General features: G+C 40.3%; 1 protein-coding gene across 1 annotated transcript; it reads left to right on the top strand.

Moving 5' to 3' along the window:
* Positions 1 to 1,967: 1,967 nt before the first annotated feature.
* On the top strand, positions 1,968 to 25,427 carry LOC311021382 (1-phosphatidylinositol 4,5-bisphosphate phosphodiesterase beta-1-like). Its single transcript, XM_084021906.1, has 32 exons — positions 1,968 to 2,269; positions 4,652 to 4,729; positions 6,163 to 6,231; positions 6,736 to 6,876; positions 7,004 to 7,083; positions 7,990 to 8,043; positions 8,712 to 8,787; positions 9,352 to 9,452; positions 10,045 to 10,208; positions 11,103 to 11,249; positions 11,758 to 11,915; positions 12,097 to 12,179; positions 12,270 to 12,354; positions 12,781 to 12,946; positions 14,667 to 14,722; positions 15,768 to 15,864; positions 16,638 to 16,722; positions 17,133 to 17,257; positions 18,024 to 18,178; positions 18,344 to 18,511; positions 18,595 to 18,694; positions 19,844 to 19,948; positions 20,755 to 20,867; positions 20,954 to 21,104; positions 21,423 to 21,476; positions 21,625 to 21,802; positions 21,959 to 22,091; positions 22,767 to 22,843; positions 23,569 to 23,658; positions 23,813 to 23,870; positions 23,992 to 24,078; positions 24,510 to 25,427. Exons 1-32 carry the CDS (start codon positions 2,171 to 2,173, stop codon positions 24,660 to 24,662), a joined length of 3,486 nt encoding a protein of 1,161 aa, XP_083878032.1. The 5' UTR covers positions 1,968 to 2,170; the 3' UTR covers positions 24,663 to 25,427.
* Positions 25,428 to 25,464: the final 37 nt, after the last annotated feature.

Raw genomic sequence — 25,464 nt, 5'->3', positions numbered from 1 at the left:
ATTTAACAACATCAGCTTGTGCTCTGGGAAACTGTAATAGGAATTTCTTTAACGTTTTATGGCATTTTCTTGATATAATATTTAACTATTTCTGATTTACCTCTAATGGTGTCCATACAGTGTGTTAGTTAGCTTTGGTTTTATTTGATCAGGTGTTGGGATATCTGTCTCTGACATTTCTGGAATTAAAAATGTGGTTCTTCCAGCATTGAAAAATCCCAATTTAACAATTTTTGCTTGTCAACTTGCTAAATCAAAATGTAAATGATGGTAAGTAAAACATTTTGTCTATTTGTCTCGTAATCATCACCTGTGTGATAAAACTAAGGATGCATTTTAATTATATTTATGTGTATATGTTGTCCGCTGTTCTGCAGTCACTTCACATGTTTTACTGAAATTGTTTTACAGAAGGAATTACTGGATTTGAATCCTCAGCTATTTGTTCATCACAACACGTAGAGCCATTTATTACAGAGGTTGAGACAGCTGTGTCCTTAAATGTCCTTGTTTCCTCTGAGTCATTATACTCACACTCAAAACCATGTTCTCTTATTTACTGGACAGTCCTTGCAGTAAAACTGCCAATTCAGATTTAATATTTACAGGCAGAGACACATTGCAACTTCGTTCTGCCTGTTTGTCATTGACTGTTTGTTTTTTACTCAATATTGTTCCAATACTCAGTTATTTAATCTCCTCTGTCTCGCCCACTCTCTTTCCTCTGTTATAATTATCCGTGTTTGTAAATATAACCAAAAAAATCCTACCTGTGTATTACTGTATCGCTTTCAGGCATGACCCATGTGAATGCATCAATAATATTCCTGAATATATTTTCATCACCACTGAATTTTAGAGAATTGTCTGGTCTTTTAAGGTTAGAGTCGAGCTGAAAGTATTTAGCTTCCATATTGTGAAGTATTTCCCTGGAACATCTCTCCCCTGATCCCAAGAATCATTAAAAATATGAACTCACAACCTTATATATTATATATTTAATAGGTGCACCCTATGATGACTAGGGATGCCATCAATAAACTCAATTAAACTACACTCTGGAAATGCAGTTTTAAATAGTACATTTTCATTGTTTAAATTTTCAGAACTAACAGTGCAACAGCAACAGAAAAGCTAAGAGTGCAGGCACTATGAAGAATGAACGTAGGATGGATCTATTTGTGGTACAGATCCAAAAATGAAACATCCAACCATAGGATGAGATTAAAAAAAAAAAAATGAATTCCCAGTTTGGTGTGGAAGAACTTCGCTAGCCTGCATAGAACCCTGACCTCAACTCCACCCAACACCACAGCTGAGTGCAAGCCAGGCCTTATAGCCCAATATCAGTGCCAAATCTCACTAATGCTGGCCAAGAGCAAATCCCTGCAGCCAGCTTCCAAAAATCGGATGGAAAGTCTGGAACCAGAAGAGTGGAGGCTGGTACAGCAGCAGATTGATGCCCATGGTTTAGGAATGAGAATCGCATAAGGGAGTAGTGTTCGGGGTTCACATACTTTTGATAATGTAGTGTTCAAAAGTGGCTTCCTTTGACCGTAATCCAGGTTTGATGTGTAACACCCCCTCTCTTTCCCTTTTCTCCCACAAGCTCTTTATTATCTATCCTCTTTTCTCTCCATCTCTCCCACTCTCTTTCTTTCTCTCCATCTTTCCCTGTCGCTCCTGCTCTCCCTCTCTTATCCCTCCCCCATCTGTGGGAAGCTGCACTTGTGCGCATGTCGCCGATGAGTCAATCTGTGGAGGCAGTGCACGCACACACACACACACAGACACACACACCCGTGCACAAACACGCACACGTATCCTGTCTCCCACGAAGGCATCTGTTTCAGTCTGTCTCTCTGTGAGATGCAGCACCAACAGAGGAGAGAGGGGGAGACAAACAGAGAGAGGGAGGAAGAAGAGAAGAGGGAGGGTTAAGAAAAAAAGAGGAGTGAGGACAGAGACACAGAGGAGAGAGAAGGACTGAAATTTGAAAAAGAGTGAAGAGAAAGGGAAGACCAAGACAGGACAAAAAGGATGCCGCTGCAGCTGAGCGCCTGACTTCTGAGGAGTTTGGGCTCGGACATGACAGAGATGCACCATCCAAGTGTCTGAGCCTGAGTATCTTCCAGTTTGTGTGTGTGCTCGTGTTGATGTGCGTGAAGACATGGCGAGCGCTCAGCCGGGGGTCCATGCATTGAAACTCCAGCCTCCCACCGTCTCTCACACGCTGAGGAACGGAAGCAACTTCATTAAATGGGACGAGGTAAGGAGACTGATTTTCCCCAAGTGGGGAAAAAAAACAAACATAACTCTAAGATCTTTGTTATTTTTTGCTCTTTAATGAAGGGGTTTATTTAAATATTTAAAAAATATGTATGTATACTTTTACATTGTAAGAACGTGATCATTATGCATGCCTGATTGGATTCCAGTCTAATTGAATTGGAGTGAGAGAAGAAGAGGAGGAGGAAGAGGAGCAAATGTGTCATGTTGTCAGATGTGTTTACTATTCATTTGTTGATGGAGCTTTGGCAGTAAATACCTGTGGGTTAGACGCCAGCAAGACAGACAAGGGAGTGATTGTGTGTGTGTTTGAAACACTAATGTGGTCAGCTTCTTTATAGCCACCTGTTGGTATTGATATATTTGTGCATGTGTGTGCATTTAAATATCTATAAAACACACACATGCAGAACTCCCTCCCATGCTGTCACTCAATGCTGTGCACAGTCAAACACATAATTGGTGGTATTTGTGTGGCTGCGTGTGTGTGTTGGTATGCTGAAGTATGGAGCTCTGACAATGAGAAACGTGCTGTCCGGTTGCCATGGTAACTGGCATGGCTTCCACCACCTAAACAGATCTTGTGTGTGTGTGTGTGTGTGTGTGTGTGTGTGTGTGTGTGTGTGTGTGTGTGTGTGTGTGTGTGTGTGTGTGTGTGTGTGTGAAAAAGAATTGGTGGTTTGTGTAAATCAATGCATTGAGCCATATAATCTTATGAATCATATTTAAGGAAGAACTCAACCAGTATACTGTTGAATCCCTTCACCGTGGTTGAACCGCGTGCCTGTGCGTGTGTGTGTGTGTGTGTGTGTGTGTGTGTGTGTGTGTGTGTGTGTGTGTGTGTGTGTGTGTGTGTGTGTGTGTGTGTGTGTGTGTGTGTGTGTGTGTGTGTGTTGATATGTGAATTTCTCCAACATGTAAAGCTGGGCTTTATGAAAAATAGAATATGTTGCTATGCCAACGAGTGACAACCAGGGATGTAGTTAACCATCTTCTGGGCTTTTGCTTCTACTTTTTATCCTTTTGAATGCAGGCTGCACTATTTATGAGGAAAGCAGCTCCAACACCAGAATCCATGACCTTTTGAAAAAACATGCAAAGAAAACACTGACATACAGTATATACAAATGTTTTGACAGAATATTTGCCCGCAAGAGATCCTGCCCAAAGCTGGTCACCAAGCCCGGAGATCTGGGGTTCATTTCTACATTGTTTCTCTATGCAGTAGAAAAACAGCGTCCTACACACTGTTCCCTGAAGCTAAAACCTGTAATGGTTATTTGTTCCAACAAATAACCTATGACCTTCCTCACACATGCCTGAAACTCCTTTTTGCACTTGCTTTGCATTTTACTTATGCATGCTCACCATTATAATAAAACACTTTCACTGTTTATGCTTAAAGCCTCACGAAGTGGACAGAATTTTTACGAAACTTTGCTAAATGTGGCCTCTCCATTATGTTTATTTCATTTACTTGTTGTTTAAAATAGCTGTAAACTGTCTTAATTGTTGCCTTCTAGTCATTAGTTCAATCTGACTTCAATTTGGCTGCAAGCTTAAAGGCGGATTTGTCCGTTGTGGTTTTTAAACACAGCTTTCAGAGTTGGCCCCAGCTCCCCGTCTCATATGGGGGTTAGGGTGTGAGCTTTGTCCGCTCTGGGTTTCGCACTATATTTTCATTTAATTTCCCAACGTAGCGTCCTCTTGGATGCATGCTGAAGATCTGCCACCTGGGTCTTTACAGATACAGCACCAGGGTCATAAGTGATAATTGAGAGGTGGTATTTTTGTATCACTTTTTGTATACATAGTTTTTTTATTCTGCCTTTAAAGACATTTTTTTTTACAGCAGCTCCACTTATGTCACAAAATAATTTTAGGAATCACACAGTTCAGTCCCAGTTCATACTACATCTGATAACTTGTGTGCATCATTTTATGAGCGGACTATGTTTTTTCTCTCTCACCCAGTAAGTGGCCACATGAACTGGTCCAGTGAAGGGTGTGCTTCACAGCTTTTCCAACAGCAGAACATCTGCACAGCCTCCACCTGGAACCAATTACAAACTGTCATGTTGGGTTTCTACGGTAACAGGCAACTGAAAAGAACTTTACTTAGATTCTGTGCCCAGAAATCACTTGATGTTCTCTGTTCGAAAAGGACATTTAAAAGTTCACTCTGGTGAATCATTATCATCAACAATGCATCAACATTAAGATGATGAGATGGGATTTTAAGCATAAAGTGACACTTTCTATGGGCACTACTGTTTTGCTACATATTGTGGGATTTTTTATGATTTGAAAGGTGTTTGCTGATATTGTAGTTGTATTGTATTATACCTGTATTTCTTTTTAGGATCTGTCCACCGTGACTACAGTGACTCTCCACGTGGATCCACATGGATTTTACCTCTACTGGACCGACCAAAGCAAGGTCCGTCACACAGACACATGCACCGTCTTGCATCACTTCTACCGCCTATATTGTTAACAGGCCAGTTGACGAGTCACACATTTGGTTAAAGGTGCTATTGACAACATTGATAACATCCAGCTATTAGATGTTGCACTCGCACTCCCCCCCCCTTCCATTGCATCCACGTCACAACACAGCTGTTGATTGAAGCGCATGCGCACTCCATGGGTTTCCAGTTTGTTGCACAACTGGTACCGAAATGCCGCCCGCTTACCGTCAAACACAGCAATGTTTCTGTTTTTTCTACACTAACTGGCAACCCCAAAGATTCTTGACCCCTGACTATGCAGAGATACCACATGATACCAACGTTGTTATTCTATTGGCTCAAAAGCCTTGCTAGAAGCAGCAGCCACACGTCACACATATACACAGAGGTAAACAAAAGATTCATTTTGGACCCCTCAACATTTTTTTTAATTATTTATTCCCAATCAAACATTTTTTTAACAAGAAGTGATACTTTGATTCCATACCTTTCTAAAAGCTCTGTGCATGATTTTTTTTATGATTTGTTTGCATAAAAATGTTATCAATATGCCATTTAAGCGATAAGTCTTGGCTCATCAGTATCAGGTCTGAGTAGTCATCAGAATTGGGGTTCACCACAGTTCTGAGTCAAATACTTTTTAATGCACTGACCTAAATGAATTGACCCTTGAATACTGCAAGTTGCAAGTCAAATCTCCATTTTAAACGAGACTGAATAATTTTCCATTGTAATATTTGATGAATTGCATATTGTTGAAAGTTGAAATAACCCAAAGCCATGGTCATTAGTTCCAATAGCTGCAGGTATCCATAACAACACTACTTGCTAACAAATATGCTTATCACTGCTGAAACGGAGCTAGCCATAGATTACACTCTTTTTTTCTGTGATAAGTGACTGACATAGCATGGGAATAACCTCACCAGGATGCTAATGCTATTGTCCATTCTTAGCTATTCCGACACCAAACCTTGTGAAGCTAGAATGCAGCAGGTAGTTTAAACCAAACATTTAATTGTGGTGCATATAAAACATGTAGCCTACTCAATAACAAAAACTTGATTTATATAGCACAAAGAATGTTCAATGAAGGTGTGCACTGTAAATATAAATGTGCTATAGATAATACAAGAACTGTTCAGATTTACCATAATACAAGGGTGGAGGAACATGTTTATAGAAATAATTTTGCAAAGAGCAAAAGCATACAGCCAGCATGTGATCATTGATCGTCTCTCTCTCACACACACACACACACACACACACACACACACACACACACACACACACACACACACACACACACACAGACACACACTTTCTCTCCAGGTGGGCTTAAATCCTTTAGCAGGAAACAGGATGAATCATTTAATTCCAGCTGTTTGTGTGTTTTCTTTAGGAGACAGAGTTGTTGGACCTGACCCTCGTAAAAGATGTCAGAACGGGGAGAAGCACCAAAACACCCAAGGTACCATCACCTCATCATTTAGTTCACTCTCGTACATGATGTTGTTATTTTAATGTATTTTAGGCTTATCTCTGTTTGGGGGGAGTCACTACATTTTATTTGGATTATATTTGATTATATGTGATTGGATCAATTCAATAAAACATGTTTTTTTATTATATATTGGATAGTGCAGGGCATCTTTGCTCCAAAACACAACACATTGGCAGTTTGCATGGGACGAGTAGATTTTCCACGTGAGATGGCACATGCCACGTGTGCCAACTTAAACTGACAGCCTCCTCAGCCAAGAAGCAAAATACCACGTGTACCATTAGCATGGTAAACAACGTATTTTAACATATATCTCTCAGATGTCTTACCATGCCCGATTTCTGTCTTTCATTATCTTCAACCACCTGGTGTTTTTTACAGATTTTTTTTTGTCATCAGCTATCTCCTCTGTGCACCTTCAGCATGGCTTTGTTTTTAGCCGACAGCTTTTTAATCTTCGTCATCCAATAGGAGGCAAAGCTGCGAGAGCTGATGGAAGTGGGAAATCTGGTTGGCCGGCTTGAGAACCGCATGGTTACCGTGGTTACGGCCTCAGACCTTGTGAACGTGAACCAGCTCAACTTCATCGCTTCACAGGAGGACGAAGCTAAGGTGCCGTAGTCACTAGTGATGATGATGATGATGATGATGATGATGATGGTGGTGGTGGTGGTGGTGGTGGTGGTGGTGGTGGTGGTGGTGGTGGTGGTGGTGATGGTGGATTGTCTGATTTCGGCAGGTGTGGTGTGAGGAACTATTTTCTCTGTCTTCCAACCTGCTGAGCCACAATCTCAACAGAGACCACAGTCTGTTGAAAGCGTGAGTACACTAAAACTGTATCTTCAGTCTATTGACTCCGTCTGTGTATCCAGTCTGAGACATCGTCTTCCTCTGTGCCATAGAGCTCCATTGTTATCCAGAAACTCAGTGAAAAAAACCAGTGAGCCACACTGTAGCACTGAGTGACATATTCCTTCATTTCCATGAACACACACTGTTTTTTGACTCAATCCCACATGCGCCATCCTGCTGCCTGAAATACTCACTAAATATTTGTTAATCCGCTGATGAAATAATCCCCAGCAAAAGCACTATTTTCTCCTGATTTAGGAACATTTGCTAAAGAAGGTATTTCTTTTCAACAATAAAGCTATATATTTTTATATTACATCTTCAATAGGAACAATAGGACTATGGACTAATATTCTGCAACTAATAGGCCATTAACTACTGTGTTGCCATCAATAATTTCCTAATCACTGCTTATTGATAGTGAGTTAGGGAGTTGTTGTAAACCACTTAATAAGAATAAAATAATAAGAAACTAGTTCATGGTTAATATTTGTTCCCTTATCTAAAGTGTGACCGAAAATAAAGTCATATCCTTTAAATATATTTAAACTCAATTGTGGTCTTTTCATGCAATTTATTCACACGTCACTATATTTTTTCAAACTTTTTTTTTGTCATGAGTACTTTCACAAAGAAGAGCTTTCGCACCACAAATCAACTAAATAGTTGAATTGAATCGTGGTTTAGAGATTACAGGTTAAATGTTTAAGAATACTGAAATAAGCATAAAATCATATAAAAAGGGTGCTAAAAGAGTGTTGGTTACTCCTTATGTGAACTCTGCATTTGGAATGAGGCTGGGTGCTCACTTTGATCAATTAAAGTATATCTTGTGATATTCAGCTCTGATCACGTGTACTCTCTTTGCTGCAGGTACGTCAGGTTAACTCTCCAGCCGAACGCAGAGGGGAGAATCCCTGTCAAGAAGTGAGTTGCTGATTATTCTTACCTTCCTCATCTTTAATCAATGGCCCTGTGTTAACTTTGATAATGATTGCATGTGGTACAGTGGATGGTGTAGGGGACGTGAGTGAGAAAATAGCCCGACGAAATCTGTAGAGACTCGCACAAACTGAAACTTTGCTCTTTCCTGTCCCTTGCTTCCAAAAATACACCTAATTCCTTGTGCACTTGGGAAAGCAAAAACAGGGACAGGATTCACGAAGGTGCTTAATTCAGCACTGACCTGGTAATCAACCACTGCCAGAGCATGAGATGGGATAATTCACTTATGAAGGAAAGCTGTATTTTAGAAGCGAAGCGGGTGCCGAATTAAGGTCAGTTGAAATATATCTTGGAAGTCAAGGGAGGAGAGGTGAAGTTAGTAAGAATGCCGAGATGGCTTGAAGGGTCTGGGAGTTGAAGCAGAAAGGATCGGGGGTGTTGAGAAGCGAGGACATTCATGTTGTCAGGGTAGAAATGTGTCGCGGACGGTAAACGTTTCGTGGAGTAAGAAGAGAACATTTCTGGGGGGTTAGAGATGTAAATCTGTTACTTAATTAGAGGGAGGAGATATTTTAAGAAGTCTGAATGTAGGTTTTGGTGTGGTGGTTAAGGTTGAGGTGATGATGTTGTGATGTCATTGTCTTTTGCAGCATTGTTCGACTGTTTTCGTCAGACAGAAAGAGAGTAGAGAATGCCCTGGAGAACTGCAGGCTGCCCTACGGACGGGTAAACACTTCAAATAAGTTTGTGTTGTTATTAGTGGCAGTAAAAAGCAGAAACACATGGGGGTTTATAGTTTAAATATGCCATGAATACATGCTTTTAAGAAGCTCTCTCCTTCCCTATGGACACAGTCTTTTTAAACTCCATCCTTCATTTTTCTCCCTTTTTCTGTTGAGGCTTTTATCTGATGCTTTCCGTCCGGAACGGCTCAGTGCATGGAGGGCTGGAATGAGCTCACATATCTGGGTCATCAAGTTTTGAAGCAACCAGTGAAAAAAAGCAGAAAAGTCAGATTCCCTGCTCACATCGAATCTCACATTTAATATTCCTGTGAGCACAGAACGCTTCTTTTTAATGGAGATGAGTTGGGGAAATAAATCACAGATGAGGAGGAATGTTTGATTATTTTCAAGGTTTAAAAAAGTTTTTTTTCTACAGCAAGTAGGAAGAGGATAAAACACAGGGAGATGCTGTAAGCTGACACACTGTCTTTGACAACGGCAGTTCTAGTTATTTCTGATTAAAAAAGGCAGTTGTGTTAATGCCTATGTCCTCTGTGGTTGACAGGGAGACAGCATCAAACTGGAGGACCTAACACTTGAAGTTTACAGGAGCTTTTTGGACAGTCTGTGTCCTCGTCCTGAGCTCGGCAACATCTTTAAACTGCAGTGAGTATTTAGAAAATCTCCTTATTTACAGCTATAGGCACTGACCTCTGAACAGCTCAAAGACTTATTGATGTTAATCAAGCTGCTCTGCTTTTTAAGTGTGTTGTTATTTGCTTCAGGCCAATTTCTTTGATATAAGATGGATGATGAATAATGATTCATCTTCTGTCCCACTTGTACTCAGAGAGGGATTAAAGAGAGATGCACTGTCTTTAACGTTTTTAGTGTTCATCACAGTATTTGCTCCTATTATGTTCAGCAAATTATTGTCAAATACTGAAAAATAAGCACAGATACCCATCACACGTCCTTAGTGCCAAGTCTTCATCTTTCCGGTTAACATAATGAAGGGATTTCAGTTTGTGATGACATGATAAAAAAAGGAAACCCTGCAAATCCTCTCAACGACGACATGTTTCAGCTCTAATTCCACTTGGATAATGTAATAGTTCTATTGATCAAAACATTTCTCAGCATCATTTTCCCTACCTTGATGTCTTCACATTTGACTTGTATCAACTGTATTGGTTATCATACGATGTTGTGAGGACCTGTAGGTCCCCTGTAGTAGCCTGTAACCTCTGCTCTGTAGAGGATGGGGTGACGGGACGCTGTCACTCGATCAGATGACAGAGTTCATCAACAACAAGCAGAGAGACCCGAGGCTGAACGAAATCCTCTACCCGCCTCTTCGCCCTGCACAGACACACTCTCTGATGGAGAGGTACCAACATGACCAGGCACAGCTGAAGCAAGGTATACACACACACACACACACAGAGACACACACACACTGCCTGTAGGATATTTGCTATTTTTCCACCGTATTCATAAATAGCTAGATGCCATTAGCTAGTCAGCTGCGTTCTGTTTGCAACGTGCACTTTTGCACATGGGTTGATACCAAAATACTCTTCCAACCCACCCACATACCCACAGAGTCTAAACTGCTAAAATAAACTTGAGGTGCTCACATTTGTGTTGGAGCCTACCAGAAGAATATTTGGCACCTACTTTGAATCCAGAATAACCGCTTACATGACTTTTTTACTATTTTTGTGAGATAGGACAGATATATTTCAGCACACATATGAAGTCTATTTTAAGCAAACATTGTTAGAAATGAATTTGCAAAAATCTGGCTTAGGAAATGCCTCGTGTTAATTATGATGATAGAATGGTGTGTCAACATTCACTGAGTTTTTTCCCCCCTCCCAATATGATTGGGCAACAAACAATAAGTGTTGATGAAAATTAATTTTAGCCCTTTTGCTCATACAGCTTATGTTTGTATTCTGTAGCAAAGCAGGACAGATTCTGACATTTTTAACTCAATAGTATATTAACTGGTTAAATGTAAGGATAGGAGCAGCAGATGATGATACACTCATGCAATCTGATCTGGAAGGCAATGTAGTGTAGATATTAGGACTTGTGACTGATGCTCTATAATGTATTAAAAATATTATTTTAAAACCTGACTCTTAAATAGTGCTTGAATCTCTAATTATAGAGGGCTATGAGACGATTAGAAGGAGTGTGTGTGTGTGTGTGTGTGTGTGTGTGTGTGTGTGTGTGTGTGTGTGTGTGTGTGTGTGTGTGTGTGTGTGTGTGTGTGTGTGTGTGTGTGTGTGTGTGTGTGTTACATAGGCATCATCAGTCTCCAGGCGTTATCCGGTTATCTGTCCAGTGATGAGAACGGAATAATCCCACCAGAAAAACTGGATCAGTCTGAAGACATGAGCTACCCCCTGTCTCACTACATCATCAACTCATCACATAATACGTACCTGACAGGTAAACACTTACACAAACACACACACACACACACACACACACACACACACACACACACACACACACACACAGTCCGTTCCACTCTTCCAAGGATTTCACAGGTGTGAGTGGATGATTGTTGACATCCGTCAAAGAAAATGACGTGTGGGCAGACCACAGTCTGCTTGGCTATTTATTTATTAGTTTAGTTAATTTTATTTGTCCTGAATGATGTATTTGTTGTGACAAGATGACAGTTTGAATTCTCTCAGGGGAATATAAAGCTCCACTCTGTGAGCCAGTATTGTTCTGAACTAAATGTGTGATATTCATTTGCGGCTGTAACAAAATTAACTTCACAAATGTGTAAATTCCGAAGAGAAAGTGAGCTTTTGGTTGTGTCCTGATTTTAGGGAGTCAGGTGTCTTGTTTATTTTACCCAGCATTAACGTCTTTATAATCACCCACCATGTGGAGCGGTAGACAGCTTTGTAGTCGAATCTGTCATCATATCTCCGTCGTGTTTCAGCGGGCCAGCTGGCGGGGAGCTCCTCGGTGGAGATGTACAGGCAGGTTCTTCTGGCCGGATGCCGCTGTGTGGAACTAGACGTGTGGAAAGGACGAACCGCGGAGGAGGAACCTGTCATCACACATGGGTTCACCATGACGTCGGAAATCCCTTTTAAGGTGCGCGTTTGGACGTTGTAGCTTCACAAGTCCTTTAAGCTTCCTGTTAATTTGCAGTCATTGTGCAGCTGGACAGAATGTACTTGTTGTTTCTTTGGCCACTGGCGGAAAGAAAATAAGTACATGTTTACACAAAGAAAAACACACTTTTCTTGATGTCAAATTGATTTTTTTTTTTCAGGAAGTGATTGAAGCCATTGCAGAGTGCGCCTTCAAGACCTCGCCTTTCCCCGTCATACTCTCCTTTGAAAACCACGTGGACTCGTGAGAACCGCTGTATTTATTTGTTGATTTATTGGAGTGATTTGGATGGATTATAATGTCTGACCATCTAACTATCTATCAACCCATCAGTTTGAAGCAGCAGGCTAAAATGGCTGAATATTGTCAATCTATTTTCGGAGATGCCGTGTTGATTGACCCTCTGGACAAATACCCTGTAAGTAACACACATAACAAGTGTTATGCTAAACATATAATGACTGCTGAACAATTGCAAATTGCTTTTTCTTAACTATGGTTGAAAAGGGTTCAAACATTTCCAGGGGCAGTTAAGGATTTTTGAATTGTTTGAATGTTTACCTCAAATTCATACATTATAGTGGTGAAGTTATTCCACTGTCTGAGATTAAGGATACATGCTTTTATTTAAATAAGTGGATTGTGTCTCTTTATGATATGGTAAAAGGTTTGTTTCTATTTAGTTATAACATATTAAATTCTGCCTGATCAGATAACCCCTATATTATACATTTCTGTTCATTCCCACAGATTTCCATCTTGAATATTCCCAGAATTGTGCATCCCTGCTCTTAGCTCACTACCGACTGTGGATTGAGCTCTCATCTCCATTGTGTGTTTGTAGCTGGAGTCTGGTGTCCCCCTGCCCAGTCCTCAGGAGCTGATGGGCAAAATCCTTATCAAGAACAAGAAATCCCACAAACCCTCCAATAACACCGACACCAAAAGACTGACGGACCAACCTGCCAATCAGAGCAACGAACCAGTGTCTCCTAGCAACAACACAGGAGGTAAGACCTAAAGACAAAGGGACTTTCTTCAGCCTGGAAATCCATGTGAAATGTGTGCAGCAGTGACACACTGACAGTCTTTGTAACAAAACACAAAACCGGCTATAATGACTGGTGGTTTCGAGGCTGCAAGAACTGAATACGCTTCTGGAAAATGAAACCCTGAATGAGTATTCAGGCTTTCATTTAGTACCACTTATTGTCAAGTTTTTGTGTGGATCTTTCAAACGGTATCCACATGAGACACCTCCAAATGAGCTTTAGTTTGAAAGGATACAAAGATGGCGCTGTAGCTCCGGCACTGACGATGGCTTCATAAGAGATATTGAACATATCAAAGAGAGACGAGAACAATTTAGAGAAAGAGGTCAAACTCAATGACATATCAAATTTTGTTAAAAGGCTTTGGAAGAATATCATAAGCATGGCAGTTACAGTTTGTCTGACTCTATCTTAGAAAAACACCTTTTCAAATCTAAATTCAATTTTCTGGATTCAGAGTCTCGTTAGAAGTGCCTCTGTCGTCTTATTTCTGTCATGACTCTGGCCAAAAATGATAAATCTGCTCCTCCTTCTCACGCTGGTGTCTTTGGTTGTCTCCCGCGTCCTCTGCACCTCATCAGGGATGTCTCAATAATGAGCAGGACATCCCAGAAGAGGTCGGAAGCTCAAAACAGAAATTAAACAGCAGTGCAGGTGGAAATGAGGGAGCCTTACTGACACGGCTGATGTGCAAAATCCTGAAAACAGGACTGAGACTGAGAGCCCAGCCATACACATTAGAGCAGACTAGTGGCTGTGGTCAAGTACATACTCATACACCTGCCATGACCCAGACAGGGAATGCTTGAGTGGGCTGAATAATCACCAGCAGAGCAGTTAAAGCAGTGGGTTGTTTACAAAACTACAGGTATTTGTTTGGTTCACATTCTGAAATTGTCTGTATTTTCCTTTTGAAATTGCAGCACAGATTTAAGATTGTCTTATAACTTTCAATCTTCCATGCTGACAGAGAGTTTCATACATTTCTACAGAGGAAACATTTAAGCAGGTAACCACAGTGACAGGGCTCGGCAGAAAGGATTATCAGGTTGCCATCGACAACCATTTTGAGAAACTTGCAGTCAAGTCTTCCATCAGTGGCAACCACTTGTTAACATATATGGAAAGCAAACGGCAAAATGTGCACCCCAGAATAAAGACATTTTTCATATTTGTTTCATTAGTGATCAGAACCAGAATTGGACATGTGTTCAACATCACAAACGAATGTGCAAATTATTTCAACTGACAAAGAACCAAATTAACCTGAACGAAAACAAAACAGTTAATTTGAGTCTTGGGAGGCGAAGAACACTGTCATCTTGACCTGGACGGAAAATATACTGCAGTACAACTTAGATTCATTATTCAGCTGATATATAACTGCATAGTAGCTAAATTTAAGTATAAGGTGACTGAACATGGCAACCCTATTTTCAGTTTCGCCTGCCTGGTTTCCAACCTGGCAACCACTGTTAAAGTTTAAAGTGTTGAGCCTTGAGTTATTTCCCATAAAGTGACATAGAAGTTAGTATCATTAGCGTTTACTTGCCAATGGGATTTGAATTTGGATTATTATTACACATATGCACATCACTTTCATGGTTTTTGAAGAAGGGGAGAAGAAGGGCTGAAGAGACATTGAGGATGAAGACTTGTTTAACTTTAATTTTAACAGAGATGGAGGCTGAGAGTGAGGAAGAGGATGATGATGAAGATGATGATGGTAAAAAGGTCAGTGGTGACATCATACGAAGCTGAGGGGCCATCTCGCTTGCTGCTGTCGCCATTTGTTAATTTGTCCAAGCGTTGTTTATTATTTCCATTGTTTGGTTTATCTTTATGCCGTCATACTTGTTAATCCTTTATGTGTCTTTATGTTATTGTTGTTAACACTTGCTACTTTTTCCTCTCATTTGTGCTCCATTTGTGTTGTTGTCTCTGCAGTGTGTTGCTGTTGTTGCTATGTTGTTTTCTTGTCCTTAGTATACACAGTGGGCTTGAGCTTCAGCCATTCCAGCGATGATGGCTTACTGTTTACTTGTTTGGTTGAGTTTCTATTAAAGAATTCTCAACCCATCATTGCTTGACTAGAACTTTGTTACTCATGATGGTTAAAAAAGCAGAAAGGCAATGCAGCTGTTGTCTTTTTTTATTCCAAAACATGAAGCCTACATTACCCACAATGCAACGCAGTTAGATTATCTGGGAAATTTGACTACAGAGGTCTGGTTAGCTCACTTCTTTCTAACACCACAGCTCCAGATTATTTTTAAATGTCTAATCTTCAAACCCAAATGACGACGACTAGAGTGACATCCCTTGAGGCAATTGATCAGATTTTATGCCACAAATGGCTTTATACAACGTAACTACGTAATGTCGGTTTGTAAAATAGACAGAGTTCCCCTTTAAATTTAGCTGTGCAGAAAACAAAGGAAGAAACTGCAAACAAAAGGCAAAGAATGACCATAAAACTAAGCCTGCTGTGAGATCTTGTTATGAGAGGTCATGTTGTGAACACGTGTGCTTGGAAGTGCACGTGGACGTCTTGTTGATATTACTGCTCACCATCAGATGATTTTGTCACCAAGTGCTGAACTCATGTTGGAGTAGATTTAGACCAAAAGAAAGCAAATGTGTATCTGTTGGTTCCCTCCCACCATTTGTCCGGTACATAACGTTATTGGAAATGTTGCAGGCATCAGACCATTAAACCACTGATCTCAATGTGTTGAACTTGACTATTAAAGTTTATTCCTCTTGTTATTTCTTTCAGGGCTCAGCTGAGCGGGAGGCAGTGGCTACAGAGGAAATGTCAACTCTGGTCAACTATGTCCAGCCCACCAAGTTCAACTCCTTCGAAGCCTCCAAGAGTAAGAAATACAGATCAGAACCCGACACACGAAATTCTGATACTTCCTCTCATTGGGAAACGCCATTCAGACACTGAACACACACAATGTCAGTCGAGGGTTTTTATCAGTCTTAATTGGCACCAATCGTATTTCTTATACTGAAAAATGTTATAATTTGTAAGTAAAGCATAATAACCTAAATGAGATTATATTATAATAATCTTGCATTGTTTTATATTCCTCAAAGTGTTTCCTAATGTTGGTCTGTGAAAACTAGATGTAAAATAAGAACAGATCTTGGATAAAAACAAAAATAACAGGAAATCTGTTTTAATTTCTCTATCTGCATGAGGCCCACAGTTTGATATTTCTCTGCCTGCAAGACTGTTCTTGGAACATTATTATTCACACAAAGCTGGAAAATCCTTCAATTTCATTTCATGCCTCAGCTCCATCTGAGGCATGAAATGACAAGGATCAACATTTCACATCTTGAGGATCAAATTTACCATGATGGAGCAGCTGTGTCTCTGTCATTGAGCTCATTGTTTCTTGAAATGATAAATGAGTTAACCGATGTGTCATTTTGACCTTCATCAGTTGTACATTATTTTACCATGGAATGAAAGTCCCTACACTTAATATCGAAAAAAGATGTGGGAATCTTTGAAACCACAGTTATTGCTGAAATTGAAAGTGTGTGTGTGTGTGTGTGTGTGTGTGTGTGTGTGTGTGTGTGTGTGTGTGTGTGTGTGTGTGTGTGTGTGTGTGTGTGTGTGTGTGTTTGTTAGAGGCGGCCCGCTGTTACCACATGTCATCTTTTGTGGAGACCAAAGCTTTGGAGCACCTCACAAAGTCACCAGTGGAGTTTGTAGAGTATCCTTGGCAACAGTTACCACAGCTACACCACACCATTACTACTGCTTCTTTACTTTGTGTTCCTCTCCCCCCTTTGATGCTGTTTTTTGGTACAAAGCTTTAAAAATGTGTCTCAGTCTCTGACTTTGAATATGAATTTTAATTTCAGTTACAGCAGTATTTTCTTTGAAACAGCAGTGTGGACCAGGCAGAATACATTTTACTTGAATATATGATGAATGAAATAAGTGTAGAGACATGTACACATGTATATAGTAGATGTAGTAATATCTGTACAAAAACATATTTATATATGTTCATTTTTTTTTATTCTTTTTGGTTTTGTATAACATAGTTTTTGTTACGACATGAAGATATAAACTGATTAAGCTAATTCTCAATTATGTCCTTAGCCTTACATTAACCAGATATAATAAATCCCAGTTGAGTCGTATCTATCCAAAAGGAACCAGAGTTGACTCATCCAACTTCATGCCACAACTCTTTTGGAACGCCGGCTGTCAGCTGGTGGCTCTCAACTACCAAACCATAGGTGAGTCTGAGCATAAATGTTATGCAACATAGCAGTGATTCTCAACCTTTTTTGACCTGTGACCCCTTAAATCCAAGCTCAGTCGACTCTCTTAGAGGCTGCATGTATCTACAGGTTGTGACCGGTTCACCCACAGTGTGATTCTTCTACACAGATTGTTTGATTTTAATCATTTTAGAGGGATAAGGAGCTAAATTATCCAGTATAACAAGAAAAGAAGACACAGAAGAATACATTAGAAGAAAGTTATTTAGAATATAACAGAAATGTGCCAACACAGAAACACAAGACGATCCTGGATAATTCCATACCAAAAGTATTATGTGGGCCATGATGGTGAACGGTCACTGCAAACACTGCCCCGCAGTTGCTGAACTGACCCAAAATTCTTCCAAAAAGAGAGAGTGCAATTGATTGAAGCTGACAGTATATTTAATGATTCCAAAGCATCAAAGCCCTGATTTCAAGCAGCCATTAGTGGCGTGCTAAAAATAACTCATGTGACTGGATATTCTTTGCTTATTTGGACCCAAAGTTTCATTTACGTATTTTAGAGAAAGGTTCAACATAAGCACCACATAACAACACAGGTAACAGACATAAAAACATATCTGTTACATTAAAAGAAATGCCTGTGACACAAATGTAAATTCAGTGCTCAAATGATCCTGTTTTTAATCCTGTCTCTGTAGCTCACACCAAGATAAAGGTACCTTGTCTTGTACCTTTAATTTGTTTGTAAATTAATATAAGCTTTTTGTTCCAGATTTGTCCATGCAGCTGAATCTCTTCATGTTTGAGTACAACGGTCGGAGTGGCTACAGACTGAAGCCTGAGTTCATGAGACGGCCAGACAAACACTTTGACCCCTTCACAGAAAACACGGTGGATGGGATCGTAGCCAACACCCTCTCTGTGAAGGTGCAACAGCAGTACTTTCCTTCTGTTAAAGCCCCAGAATGTCGACGTCATTGTAGCATCTTACACTTAATTGCTTTATATATTTAAGGTAAACTGTAGTATGTGTACTCATTGACATGTGTGTATATATCTGTCTTTCTGTTTCCATGTCTCGCTGTATTGTAGGTAATTTCTGGCCAGTTTCTGACTGAACGGCGGGTGGGCGTGTACGTGGAGGTGGACATGTTTGGACTTCCTGCCGACACTAGGAGGAAAGCGCTGAAGACCAAAACCTCTCAGAACAACAACGCCGTCAACCCAGTGTGGGACGAAGAGCCGATTGTCTTCAAAAAGGTGAGAAAGCGACGGAGTCATTTAGTGGAATCTCACCTCATACTACCGCCGGCTCATCAAATGGTGCGACGGCTCTCTGACAGGTCATTCTTCCAACGCTGGCCTCTCTGAGAATCGCTGCTTTTGAGGAAGGAGGGAAGTTTATTGGTCATCGGATTATTCCAGTGTCTGCCATAAGACCAGGTAGGTATTTTTGTTTTCTCTCTGTGTCCTGTGACACTTTACAGGAATACCTACAAGCAATGAGATCAATCACTCAACACAAATGTTACCTTGAAGAAAAGCTTTTTCTCGCATGCCTCACAGCACAGTTTCAGGTCACCGATCGGATCAGCAGGAAAAAAAAGGTATATAACTTTTAGAGATGCCCCGATCACTTTCTTCTGCTGCTGACATCATCTGCTGATCGTTGATGAGCCATATCCCCAGATAAAGATCATTTCTATTGCTGTTTTGTTTTCACATCTGTCCAGACAATTTTTAGTATCCCAAAAAACAGTCTTACAGGCATACTACTCATCCATGTGAGTCACATCATGTGGTTTAAATTGTAAGATTTTAACAAAAAAAAAGCATGTGTTTGGGAGGCAGTGAGAATACGACTAGATCAATGAGACTTCTATTAAACTGCAAGTTGTGTGAGAGTTTGTAAACAGGTGTTTTGATATGGTTTTGCTGTTTTACACACGGCTCCTATTTACTTCAATTCATCAAGACAAGAGATTCTCCGTTCACTGTGGAGGCATGCGAGGTAACATGGATATTCAAATTATTCATTTTAAGGTTGAAGTATTCCTTTAAAGTGGAAGATCTTGGGGTTTTTTTTCGATATCTTTGGTGCAAACTGTTTGTCGCTGTGGTGTTTCTATAAGTTTCCATGTTTTTTCACTGCCCTACATTAATTTTTTATCTATTTATTAAACAAATTATTTTTTCTTCTGCAAATGCAGCACAACAGGAAATGATTGTGTCCGTCAATCCTTGTTTTTTTTTTTCCTTTAATGCCAGTGCGACTCACTTGAATGTATTTGTCACATCCTTTATTCAGAAACTGCCTGCCTTTCCCACCCACCTTACCTCCTGTCTCCCACTGTTTCTAAAACCAATTTAAAACAGTTTGCAGAGACGTGCTGCTGCTTTGAAAAATGTCATTCACCACTTTCAATGCAATTTATTTTAATTTCTCCTTATAAGTGTGTCCTTACGTGGCCGATGACTGCATATCTCTCTTTCTGTCGTTTAACTTTCTTGCCAGATTCCTACATTATTGCGCTCCCCAAATAACCCAAGTGATGTTACATCACATTCTGTGACGGTAAATGTTTCCATTAGGTTATCGGTACATCAGCTTGAGGAACGAGAAAAACCAGTCTCTGATTCTGCCGGCTGTGTTTGTCTACATCGAGGTCAAAGATTACGTCCCAGACACCTTTGCAGGTACGACTCTTCCTGACAGATTTCCTGAGCACACATGAGCTCAATAGAAAACACCTTGACTGATTTTATTGACTTTATCTTTGATATTTAAACATAGCACAGTATGAATATTTAAATATAATGTGGTGTAATGTTGCAGCATCAAGGGAGACTTCAACCAGTGTTGGAAGAAACATTTTAAATTAAGTAAAAGTAGTATTACCACAGTGTAGAAATGCAAGTAACCAGCCCTGCATTAAAAATTCTACTTGAGTAAATGTCCAAAGATATTAGTGATAATAGTAATTAATATCATTTTAATACCAAAAGTAAAATAAGTCATTATGCAGAATGGCCCATTTCAGATAAAAAACAACATAAATGACTGGATTATAATGCATTGCTGTGGTCATTACTTTAATGTAGTGGTGTTCATTTTAATTGCTTGACAAACTACCGAGTAGCTTGTGGATTTTCTTGTCTCAACCTATAGTCAGACATCATCATTATTTATTAGTCAATTATATTCTTTATTATTATCTACCGGTATCTATATATCTATCTGTCTATAAAGTAATATATCAAATGAATGTAGTGGAATAAATATACTTATATACATGACATAGTGGATTTGAAGAAGCTGCAGTTACCTTCCACCACTGCTTAAGGCTCATCTTCAATCAGTTCTATAAACCTGTCTGCTCTGTTAGGTATTATCTGCTATCTTGGATATAACTGCATCCACGAGACTAGCCATGTCTTTACGGGCTGTCTGAAGCACATCTGGCTCGTCTATATTCATTTGTTTCTGTTTATCTCCTCTCTAGATGTGATAGAGGCTTTGTCCAACCCTATTCGATATGTCAACCTCCTGGAGCAGAGGTCCAAGCAGCTGGCGGCTCTGACTCTGGAGGACGTAGAGGAGGACACGCAGACGGAGGTCAGCCCTGTTTCTGCTGTTTTTCTGTCTTTGTTTTGAAAAAAATAACATTTTGCTCGAGTTCTGCTTGGTTTGTTGTTATTCAGGACGAGGCAGACAATTGCGCAGAGCGTAAGAACGATCTGAAATCGACACCACTGGAAAATGGACTCATCCCTGCCACTGGCCCTGCAGGCCACACCCCCATCACCACGACGCCCAAAGCATCCGCAGCCAATCAGCATGCAGCTACAACAGGTATCATCCACCGTCAAACAACGATGCACACAGTCATTAAACGAGTGGGTCGTAAATATTAAAGTTACTCCAAGGAACTTTCATTCCGTGTTGATTTTGGCCGACACTGTGGACAAAAGCGGTAGCGTTTCCATGAGAACCAGCACCGTGTGTCCTAGAGATGCTGTTCTGGTTCTCTGTTACCTCCCCTGAGTCTGTTTCATTACCAGTTCCTTGTAGTACCTTTAGATATCTTAATATTGATCATCGCTAAAGCACAGTTCATTTTATTGTTGTTGATGTTGATTATGTGCGGATTATGTCTTCTTTGAATTTTAGAAGCAGCCAAACCAGCAGCAAAGACTGAAGATCTAGTTTTAAGTGTTTTGATAGGTCAGTATTTATTTTCGTTAAAACTCAAATATAACAAAACGAAGCAATATTAATAATGTATCATAAATAATATAAAACCCAAAAATCAGCAGAGAAAGACTATTTGAGTTGTATTAAACTGTGCTGTGTGATCACATGTCATAAACAGATGTCCCAGTGTGTGCCATAGAGAGTCTGCAGCAGTCAAAGGTTTACCAGAAGGAGCAGAGACGTCAGTTTAAGGAGCTGAAGGACTTAGTGAGGAGGCACCAGAAGAAAACCTCCGAGCTCCTCCGAGAGTTCAACAACAAGTACAAGAAGATGGCCAGACAGTGCAGCAAAAGCAGGTACGTACACATCATTCTCTCTTTATCATCGTGTTACTTTAATATTGAGCCATGTCATTGGGACGTTAATGACGAGTGCCCCTCTTTAGTCCCGAATATTTCCTGTGTTTGTGGTACAGTGCACTTATTTATTACTGATGTGTATACGTTTACCAGGGCTCCGTGTTCGGACAGTGAGAAAGACGAGCGCCTCCAGCAGCTGAGAGACGAGCAGCAGCAGCAGCTTCTGGCTCTAAGGCAGGAACAGTACTATAGTCAGAAGTATCTGCAGAGAGAACATATTAAAATGGTAATGTCTAACAAAACCAACTGCAACCGTTCACCCTAACACTGTCTCTTAAGTTTCATTCTAATTTTGGATGAATTAAGTTAAAGCTCCCTTTCTGTTGCAGGCAGTTAATTAGGGTGCTTTCAGATCTCTAGTTGAGTTAATTTGGTAGAGACCTGTAGGGCAAAAAGTTCCTATTCAAACTGCCTTTGGACAAACAAACCAAGTCATACAGACTGACAGGTAGCTCACTGATTGGACACTTGTATCCCTGCATCATCGGGACCCACAGAGGGAAATCAACTTCTGGGGTGTGACAGAATTGAATGCAGCACTTTAATGCTTCTGATGTGTAGCTTTAGGTTCACTCAGGTGTCTCTGAGTGTGGTTATGAGCATTGTTAGTAATATTAGTCTGCAAATATTAGTCATAACGGAATATTATGAATAATGACTAACAGGTAGAGAAAAGCCCCTTTGCGTGCTACAAAGCGTATGATTAATCAAAACAAACAACATTTCAATAAAACAGCTGAGATTGTGTTGTGTAAGATTAGGTTATATATGGTATGTTGTACATTTAGGATTCAAGTTGTGAACCGACGGTCCGCGTTCTGCACGTTCCACGGTTCCTGTGTTGCGTCGGCCTGCTTCGAACAGGAACGTCACATGTGAACTAGAGTTTGTGTTTCCTCAGCTGACAGAGCGACTGAGCAGCCTGGCTGAGGAGAGTCACAACGGCCAGATGAAGAAACTCAAAGACATCTGTGACAAGTGAGTTACAAACGTGGGATTACAAGGAGAATCACGCTGTGAAGAGCTCCTTTAATAACCAATTCTTCTGCAGATTTTCTCATCATGCTCACAATACATATCTCACAACAAAAAAGAAAATACAGAATAAATCGGAAATCTAAACCTTTAATTTGACAGAGGAGAAAAAAAACCCAATACGTTATTACGTTTGAAAGTTTAAAATTCAAATGTGTTTGTGTACTCTGTATTCATATTCAGCTACATTGAGCCTACATTCTGCATGCATTTATGATGAGAGGTGGCCTTTTTTAATCTTTTCAGTGTAATGTTTTATCTATATTGATTTGTTTTAGTGTGTGGGTATACATTTTAATATATCATTTTCTAATAATATTCTAATATGATACTCCCTCCTCTACGCTGAGGCTGATAAAGATGGGAGGGAGAAGACAGGCATGGATGGAACTAGTTTTCTTGGTCTCCAAGTGGAATATTCTAGCAAGAAATAGGATTGTTCTTTTACCTTTTAGAGAACTTTCAATGCCAAACTCTTCAAATAGTTTACCTTTTTAATTAACAACATCTTAAGATCAGCCAGAGAGCATATTTTGCCACTTATTCTTTTTAGCCCATATCAAGATGCAGATACACCCATGGTCAACACCAAATTATAATTACCAGTTTTGTGTTTTTTAAACCGAACCCTCCCTCTATGAGCTGTAATGTTTTCCCTGCTGCCGTAGGGAGAAGAAAGAGTTGAAGAGGCAGATGGATCGAAGGAGAACAGAGAAGATCAACCAAGCGAAGACCAAAGAGAAACATTTGGCTGAAGAGTAGGATTTACAAACACACAGACACACATGCATATATTAATCCACCCTAGATACCCGCTGTGGCTTCTTGATGCACTGATCCATGAAGCTGGTCTTGTCAGAAGCGCATGTTATGCAAATGTTAGCTCAAACTCGTCTGATTGTGTGTTCCCAGGGAGAAGATTGAGATCAATAAGTCCTACGTCAATGAAGTCGTCCAGAACATAAAACGGGTGAGAAGAGGATGAAGAATCCGGGTTTTCCTATAGTGTGAAAGCTTTATCTCTTCCTGGCTGGAGGCCAGGAAACACTTCATAAGACCCATTGACCGTCTGTCTGTTTTTCTGTCTCCAGCTTGAGGAGACTCAGACAAAGCGCCACGATCAGCTGGTGGAGCAGCACAGTGAGCTCCTGCAGGAGATCCAAGACCAGAAACCAAAGGTAAAATGCTAATTGTCCTTCCCCCCCTATTGTCTTTTTTCTGTTCATTATGAAGCTTTATTTTCCCATCTTATCTCAATTAAGAACGCCTCCTGCCACTTTGTATATTGCTCCAAGCTGCTGCTGCTGCTGCTGCTCTGATGCTGCTGCTCCACACCCACACAGTTTCAGTACTGATGGATGCGGGGCGTTTGAGTGATGCTACGTACCCTCTGGCAGTCATGTTGGAGCTGCTCAACTGTTGGCACTAATGGCTGACCATCTGTCTGAACAATAGGAAATAAACAAGGCACATTTCTGTGTTGTTTTGAGTCATCACCGAGATATGTCACCGATTCTTTGTTTACTTGCTCTCAGTTTGGTCTGTAACGGCAGCTAATGGATCTAAAAGCAGTCTGCACTCAAATCACAATTCTCATGTGTTCCTCCAGCTGCAAGGGGCCGTGGAGGCGGAGTTTCAGGAGAAGTTTCAGTGTTTGCCCGGAGAGATTCAAGACTTCCTGCAGGACAGGAAGACGGAGGTCAGAGGTCACAGCAAGTCCCGACCGTCGACCCCACACGAACCTCTGTCAGAGGAGGACTGAAGAAGAAAGTGTGTCGGGGAGTGACGAAGAGGAGTCAGAAAGTACAAAGGATCAAAACACCAGGAAGTAAGAGGGGAAGCGTTGATGGAACAAGGAGTGAGAGGAGATCGGAAAATTATAAAGACTGTTACTTTGCTTTTTAATGGAAGAATGCTTTAATGATTTCTTTTTCAACTTTCTTTCAGGCATGCACTTTGCTGTATATCAGCGTTTAATCAGAACCCATGTAGTCTTATTAACTGTCATGTGTTATTTTGACAGTCAACTGAAACCCAACAGTTTGTACTGCATGACAACTCTATCTATCTATCTATCTATCTATCTATCTATCTATCTATCTATCTATCTATCTATCTATCTATCTATCTATCTATCTATCCATCCATCCATCCATCCATCTATCTATCTATCTATCTATCTATCTATCTATCTATCTATCTATCTATCTATCTATCTATCTATCTATCTATCTATCTATCTATCTATCTATCCATCTATCCATCTATCCATCTATCCATCTATCCATCTATCTATCTATCTATCTATCTATCTATCTATCTATCTGACAGTTTGCATTGAACCGACTATTTGATATGCACATGGAGAGACGTTATACAATAGTTTTATCTTCTTATTATTCAGTCGGCCGTGACCATTATGGTCAGAATCAAGAACTGCAATAATAGCTAGAGTTAGAAAGAGCAGCTTTCTTCATGGCCACGTTGGTGATGGTCACGAGTGAGAGCTACATGCTCTTCTTTCACTTTTCCCCACCCAGATTTATCCACCACGTCTCGCTCGT

Source organism: Eutrigla gurnardus (genome assembly GCF_963514095.1).
Source record: "Eutrigla gurnardus genome assembly, chromosome: 11".
NCBI lineage: Eukaryota > Metazoa > Chordata > Actinopteri > Perciformes > Triglidae > Eutrigla > Eutrigla gurnardus.
Note: the sequence above shows the minus strand (reverse complement) of the source record. Positions and strands in the feature narration are given on the sequence as shown.